General features: G+C 43.6%; 2 protein-coding genes across 2 annotated transcripts in view; one reads left to right on the plus strand and one right to left on the minus strand.

Annotated features, from left to right (window-relative positions):
• The window catches only part of cers3b (ceramide synthase 3b), a 9,364-nt gene extending 4,599 nt beyond the window's left edge, over nucleotides 1–4,765 (plus strand). The window contains exons 8-12 of the mRNA XM_083553111.1: nucleotides 159–287; nucleotides 995–1,101; nucleotides 1,182–1,335; nucleotides 1,428–1,844; nucleotides 4,128–4,765. Of these exons, the coding sequence (XP_083409237.1) occupies nucleotides 159–287; nucleotides 995–1,101; nucleotides 1,182–1,335; nucleotides 1,428–1,538 (501 nt within the window). The 3' untranslated portion in view covers nucleotides 1,539–1,844; nucleotides 4,128–4,765. The remainder of the gene's footprint in view (nucleotides 1–158; nucleotides 288–994; nucleotides 1,102–1,181; nucleotides 1,336–1,427; nucleotides 1,845–4,127) is intronic.
• A 1,102-nt stretch (nucleotides 4,766–5,867) lies between these two features.
• The window catches only part of caps2 (calcyphosine 2), a gene marked incomplete at its 5' end in the record, with an annotated part of 10,812 nt that continues 9,179 nt past the window's right edge, over nucleotides 5,868–7,500 (minus strand). The window contains 3 exons of the mRNA XM_083551565.1: nucleotides 5,868–6,322; nucleotides 6,871–6,967; nucleotides 7,062–7,181. Coding sequence (XP_083407691.1) covers nucleotides 6,171–6,322; nucleotides 6,871–6,967; nucleotides 7,062–7,181 — 369 coding nt within the window. The remainder of the gene's footprint in view (nucleotides 6,323–6,870; nucleotides 6,968–7,061; nucleotides 7,182–7,500) is intronic.

A 7,500-nucleotide genomic window follows, 5' to 3' on the forward strand; every position in this document is an offset into this window, starting at 1 on the left:
TATATATATATACATTCAGTTATATACACACAACCACACAGTTATATATATATATATATATATATATTGTGTGTATATAAATGTGTGCGTGTGTGTGTGTGTGTGTGTGTGTGTGTGTGTGTGTGTGTGTGTGTGTGTGTGTGTGTGTGTGTGTGTAGGATTTTAAAGAGCAGTTGGTTCATCACTGGGCCACTTTAACGCTGTTGTCGTTCTCGTGGTGTGCGAATTACATCCGTATCGGGACTCTGGTGATGCTGGTGCACGACGCTGCTGATGTTTTATTAGAGGTAGGAGAAGAAAAGAGAATGTTTCTGTTTAAACTCTGCAGGTTTCATTTAGACGAAATGTTTCTTGTTTATCCAATAACTCACCCAGGTGTGTGTCTGATCTCAGCCAAGCTTCAGGACTCCATCACTCTCACAAATACAGTCACTGGAATTGCGTGATGGACCTCCTCATTTGGAGATTCCCACCATAAACATTACCTTCATTAATTTTGTGATGCTTTTGTGATGCTAAGGTCACAGACTTAGAAGTTCATCAGAGATTTTACTTGTAGAGGCTTCTTAAAAAGTTATTTGAGAAGTTCCTTGAGGGGTTTCTTAGATATAATCTTTAGAGACCATTCTTAGAGAAGTTATTTGAGAGTATTATTCTCTCATCTGCTCCATGAAGCTCTACCGTGTGTATGTTGAGTGTGTATGTGTTCTATATGAAGGTGGACTTTGTGACACACTTTTTGGTGATCAGAAGAAAATAGTGAATAATTGGTTTAAAGGTTTGCACAAACATAGAAAATAAGCTTTTATTTGTGATAATATTAGTATTTGTTCCTTTATCATAATTGCAAGTAAAAAAAACAAGCTTCATGAAGGTTCCCTGAAGGTTCTCCAGGTGTGTGTGCAGGTCTTTAATCCCATGAAAGAATGTGTGTAAAGATCTGTGTGAAGCTATTTGTAAAAAATGATGTTTAATTGGTTCTTCTCTCTGTGAGTTGGGGAAGGTGTTTAATTACGCTGGATGGAAGTTTACCTGCAACATCCTCTTCATCCTCTTCACCGTAACCTTCATGTTCACCAGGCTGGTCATCTTCCCTTTCTGGTGAGAAGGAAGGAACAGGTGTAAATGTGAATGAAGATGAATGAACAGCGGAGTGTGCTAAAGTGTGTGTGGTGTTGCAGGTTGATCCACTGCACCTGGGTTTATTCTCTGGAAGAGTATCAGCCTTTTTTTGGATATTATTTCTTCAACACTATTCTGGTGGTCCTGCTGCTCCTGCACATCTTCTGGGCGTCGCTCATCCTGCGCATGGCCATAAAACTGGTGCTTGGTGAAGTGAGTGTGTTCAGAAATGCTATCAGTGATGTGTTTACTGAGGAAACAGCAGGAAAAGAATAATATCAATGAATTGCTTTCTGCACTTCCAGATGAAAGGTGATGAGCGAAGTGATGAAGAAGAGGAGAGTCAGGACGAAGCACAAAACCACAACCATACACACTGTGACGGTTCTGCTAACGGATTCTCCAACGGTCACTGAGTCAGAACCGGACCCTCGGGCCGAGACGACACATGAGGATGTTGATTCAACTTCATGTTGTGCACAAAAACTGTTGCTGACAAACGCAAAACTTTCAGAATCTTTTATTGTCCAAAAAAAGACTTTAACAAAGTTTGGAATTTCCTCTGCAGTGAATCTGAAACATCTGGATTTACATCTGACTGTTATGTGATGGCAAAACTTTAATTTAAGGTTTAGTAATAAATGATTTATAATCAGGTATAGTGTGTAGTTTAATCAGAAATATATCAATAATAATCGATTGTATATATAATAAATTAAAGAGTAAAAGAGAGTAAAGAGAGGGGCGGAGCTGTCAACTGATCACCACCTGGTGGTGAGTTGGATCCGATGGCGGGGGAGGAAGCTGGACAGACTCGGCAGACCCAAGCGTACTGTGAGGGTCTGCTGGGAACGTTTGGCCGAGCCTCCTGTCAGAGAGATCTTCAACTCCCACCTCCGGCAGAGCTTTGACCAGATCCCGAGGGAGGCCGGAGATATTGAGTCCGAGTGGACCATGTTCTCCACCTCCATTGTCGAAGCGGCCGCTCGGAGCTGTGGCAGTAAGGTCTCCGGTGCCTGTCGAGGCGGCAATCCCCGAACCCGGTGGTGGAAACCGGAAGTAAGGGATGCCGTCAAGCTGAAGAAGGAGTCCTACCTGGCCTGGTTGGCTTGTGGGACTCCTGAGGCAGCTGACGGGTACCGGCAGGCCAAGCGAACTGCAGCCCGGGTGGTTATCGAGGCAAAAACTCGGGCCTGGGAGGAGCTCGGTGAGGCCATGGAGAAGGACTATCGGCTGGCCTCGAAGAGATTCTGGCAAACCGTCCGGCGCCTCAGGAGGGGAAAGCAGTGCCCCACCAATGCTGTTTACAGTAGAGGTGGGGAGCTGTTGACCTCAACTGGGGATGTCGTTGGACGGTGGAAGGAATACTTCGAGGATCTCCTCAATCCCGCCGTCACGTCTTCCATTGAGGAAGCAGAGGCTGAGGACTCAGAGGCGGACTCGTCCATCACCCGAGCTGAAGTCACCGAGGTAGTAAAGAAACTCCTCGGTGGCAGGGCACCGGGGGTGGATGAGATCCGCCCTGAGTACCTCAAGTCTCTGGATGTTGTGGGGCTGTCTTGGCTGACACGCCTCTGCAGCATCGCGTGGCGGTCGGGGACAGTGCCTCTGGAATGGCAGACCGGGGTGGTGGTCCCTCTTTTTAAGAAGGGGGACCGGAGGGTGTGTTCCAACTATAGGGGGATCACACTTCTCAGCCTACCTGGGAAAGTCTATGCCAGGGTACTGGAGAGGAGAATACGGCCGATAGTAGAACCTCGGATTCAGGAGGAACAATGTGGTTTTCGTCCAGGCCGTGGAACACTGGACCAGCTCTATACCCTCTACAGGGTGCTGGAGGGTTCATGGGAGTTTGCCCAACCAGTCCACATGTGCTTTGTGGATTTGGAAAAGGCATTCGACTGTGTCCCTCGCGGCGGCCTGTGGAGGGTGCTCCGGGAGTATGGGGTCGGGGGCCCTTTACTAAGGGCTGTCCGGTCCCTGTATGACCGAAGCAGGAGCTTGGTTCGCATTGCCGGCAGTAAGTCAGACTTGTTCCCGGTGCATGTTGGACTCCGGCAGGGCTGCCCTTTGTCACCGGTTCTGTTCATAATTTTTATGGACAGAATTTCTAGGCGCAGCCAGGGGTCGGAGGGTGTCCGGTTTGGTGACGACACGATTTCGTCTTTGCTCTTTGCAGATGATGTTGTCGTGTTGGCTTCATCAGACCAGGACCTTCAGCATGCACTGGGACGGTTTGCAGCCGAGTGTGAAGCGGCTGGGATGAGAATCAGCACCTCCAAATCCGAGGCCATGGTCCTCAGTCGGAAAAGGGTGGCTTGCCCACTTCAGGTTGGTGGGGAGTTCCTGCCGCAAGTGGAGGAGTTTAAGTATCTTGGGGTTTTGTTCACGAGTGAGGGAAGGGTGGAACGGGAGATTGACAGACGGATCGGTGCAGCTTCTGCAGTAATGCGGTCGATGTACCGGTCTGTCGTGGTGAAGAAGGAGCTGAGCCGCAAGGCGAAACTTTCGATTTACCGGTCAATCTACGTTCCTACTCTCACCTATGGTCATGAGCTCTGGGTCATGACCGAAAGGACAAGATCCCGGATACAGGCGGCCGAAATGTGCTTCCTCCGCAGGGTGGCTGGGCGATCCCTTAGAGATAGGGTGAGAAGCTTAGTCACTCGGGAGGAGCTCGGAGTAGATCCGCTGCTCCTCCACATCGAGAGGGGTCAGCTGAGGTGGCTCGGGCATCTGTTCCGGATGCCTCCTGGACGCCTTCCTGGGAAGGTGTTCCGGGCGCGTCCCACTGGGAGGAGACCCCGGGGAAGACCTAGGACACGCTGGAGAGACTATGTCTCCCGGCTGGCCTGGGAACGCCTTGGTGTCCCCCCGGAAGAGCTGGAAGAAGTGTCTAGGGAGAGGGAAGTCTGGGCATCTTTGCTTAGACTGCTGCCCCCGCGACCCGGCATCGGATAAGCGGGAGAAGATGGATGGATGGATGGATGGATATAATAAATTAGACTTGAACTAAATATTAATCAGTTCAGAATGTATTTATTTGTATGATTTTATTAGTAAACATTTATTATTGGATTATAACTGGGTTATTTACAGAAACCCTAAATTCAAGTTTTACAAAATAATAACAGAATGAAAAAGTCATGGATAAATTTATATTAAAGTTAATTTCTCTACTTAACGGCGGATCAACGCGTGAGGGACGTGCCGTTACGGGAAAGTCATCAACCCCTGGGTGGTGATGTAATTTATTAAATCCGAGGGAATTCTGGTGTATTTCTTCATTCTTCATATAATAAACACATTTCGAATTGAATTTGATTTTATTTGGATGGAGTTTATTATTATCACTGATGTTATTCACGTTTCCTTCATTTAAATATAAACACATTTTTTATTTTCTTTTTTATCAGCTTTTTATTAAAGTGGTGGTACTTATGGTAGTTCCCTGATGGAACAGTACACACACACACACACACACACACACACACACACACACACACACACACACACACACACACACACAGGTTAAATGAAGTTAATGTCATGTTCTCATTTAGAAGTAACTTTTATTACTTTTATTCTATAAAACTGTTTGATGATTTGTATATTTTTAAGTAAAAACACTGTTGTGACTGAATCCATCGTCTTCTGTGCCTCATTAACATCATACTGTTTATTCCTGAATTCATCACTGGATTGTGATTGGCTGGAAGTTCAGGTGTTATTCAGAGTGAAGAACACACAGGATACTGGAGCTCCTTGAGTGTTTAAAGGCTCTGGCATGGAGAAGCTGGTGTTGAATCTGTGATGATCTCAGATGTTGAGCTTTTTTATGAGTTGCTCAGTAGCTCCTGGTTTTATAACCATAAAGACTGTAGAAAGATCATCAGTCATATTCACACACTCCAGTGCTCATGTTAGTTCTCACTCTCCAGTGTTCTGTAGTGTTTAAAGACTATAATCACACTCTTGATGTCACCCAGCTAAAGATGAGGTTCTGCTTTTGAGTCTGGTTCCTCTCAAGGTTTCTTCCTCATAACATCTAAGATAGTTTTTTCTTTAGCAGTCTTCATGGTGATCATCAGAGATAAACACACACTATTCACCTTCACTGTTACATTCTGTAAAGCTGCTTTGAGACGATGTGTGTTGTGAAAAGTGCAATAGAAATAAACTTGACTTGACAGGTAGGGTGCAGTCAGTACTGTATATTTAGTGTTTTAAATGAATGTGCGTCCGATCGATCCCGGATAGTCTGAGTCCGAGTCGGAGTCTGAGTCTGATTCGACAGTCGCATCTTCACAGAGGTGTTACGCAACAAGAATCATGCCATTCTGGTTATATGAGGTGCTCGATGTGTGAACTACCATTTTTCTCCCAATAAGTTAATATTCAGTGTATTATAAAAATGTCATAAATGAAAATTAACATTTTTTAAATGTGTAAATAAATCCATTCCCCCGTGACGGATTAAAGTTTCACTTTCCCTGATCCATGAAGACACAAGAACATCTCAGCAGCAGGAATTTAAATATGTAATGATGTCTGTGAATTTTATAAAGGTATAATGTGTTCTAATTGAATTGTGTAAATAAATGTGTGATTATGTTTCAGTGCAGCAGTGTTGCGCTGTACTTCGGGTGTAAATGTGATGAACTGGTCAAGAAAATGTTTAAATGAGAAACACAATGAAAAACAGTTTCAGGAGCAGAACAGAACATTTCCAACAGATTCTGTAGTGCTGTTACATCCAGATTTTATAAACTGATTTGTACAAATAAAGCAAAGTATAGATTTGTGTTCACTTTTTCTACATCCAGCAACAGAAGATTCATCTGATCCCAAAGGACCTTAACACAAACATCTCAGTGGATTAAATACAAGAATTAAAAAAACCACAGAAATGTGATTTAAGGATATTTTGTGACTACAGTCAATTTTTTGTGACTAACACCCCCCCCCCCCAACTAACACACACACACACACACACACACACACACACACACACACACACACACACACACACACACACACACACACACTCAAATATTCCAGGTGCTACTCAGGATGTTGATGTAAACCTGGTCATTGGGGATTTCGATGCTCAGTCCTTCGTAATAGTCCTGAAACTCTGCGTAAGACACATGTTTAGCTCCTGGGTCACACACACACTCCAGGAAATCAAATCCTGCTCCTGCAATCAGAAAATACACAATTACTCAAACATCCGTCCTCGTACTGATCACACAATAACCATAATAATGGTCTTTGTAACTGTAAGAGCTGCACTGCATCCGTTATCTTGTTGTTCAGGATATATTTTCGTATGGTTTCATACAACAATAAGAAAATATTAATAATAATAATAATAATATATTATTATTATTATTATTAATAACAGTACATTAACTTTTACATTTGCAGCATTTTTAGCAGACGCCCGTGTCCAGAGCGACGTATAAAAGTGCTTTAAGTCTCTGTAAATAAATAAATGTATACTGGTACGTTAGAATACGAACTTTAGATAAATCAGTTTACTGCTCTGTTCAGAGTTTTTTGTATTTTTAGTAGTAAATGCATTTCACATCAGAGGCAGTAGGGGGCGCTATTAAATGCCACATTTTTGTAAAATGACTACAAACCACACGCTCCTTTGCACATGCTGTAAGCAAAAGTAATATCTAATTCATTCTGAAAGTTCACAGTGTAGTTGTGTAGTTGTGTAGTTGTGTAGTCTCTGACCTTGTTCAGTCTGCTGCTGCTGATTAACGCAGTAAAACTTCTCGATGTCAGTCTGAGACACAGAACCGGATTTATTTGGGTCGAGTTTAATATAAACCTGAAAACAGAGACACACACGTCAGACCTCCTGATTCTGGCTCGAGTGTGAACGTGTTACACGTTGTGTGTTTGTGGATTTGGAGCTCAGTGACCTTTAAAAACACGGCCTTTCTTCTCTCGTTCATGTCTCCGGTCAGGACACACAGAGTCTCTGCAATGTCCACCATCACGTCTTTCTGCATCCCCGCCATCCCCCACATGACCTCCACCTCCTGCACACAGCTACACAACCTCAACACAACAATAGCACACTTCTACACACCCCTGCTGATCTGACACACTCCCATCATCCAATATAACAATAATCTACTTTATTCATTTATACTTTAGTTCATGTGGATTACTGGATTGAATGATCTGATTATTAGTCAGATTTTGATTAGATTATGTGGTATATGTACATTTCTAATTGGATTGTGTTTTGATTTGGGATCAGTTATGAGGACTAAAGTTGCTGTTGAAGTTGTTTAAAATTCTAGTTTAGAAGTAGTAATGATTTGGTTTCAGTTCATTGGGTTTGGGTTTAGTTTG

Source organism: Silurus aristotelis (genome assembly GCF_946808225.1).
Source record: "Silurus aristotelis genome assembly, chromosome: 10".
In the NCBI taxonomy this organism is placed as follows: domain Eukaryota; kingdom Metazoa; phylum Chordata; class Actinopteri; order Siluriformes; family Siluridae; genus Silurus; species Silurus aristotelis.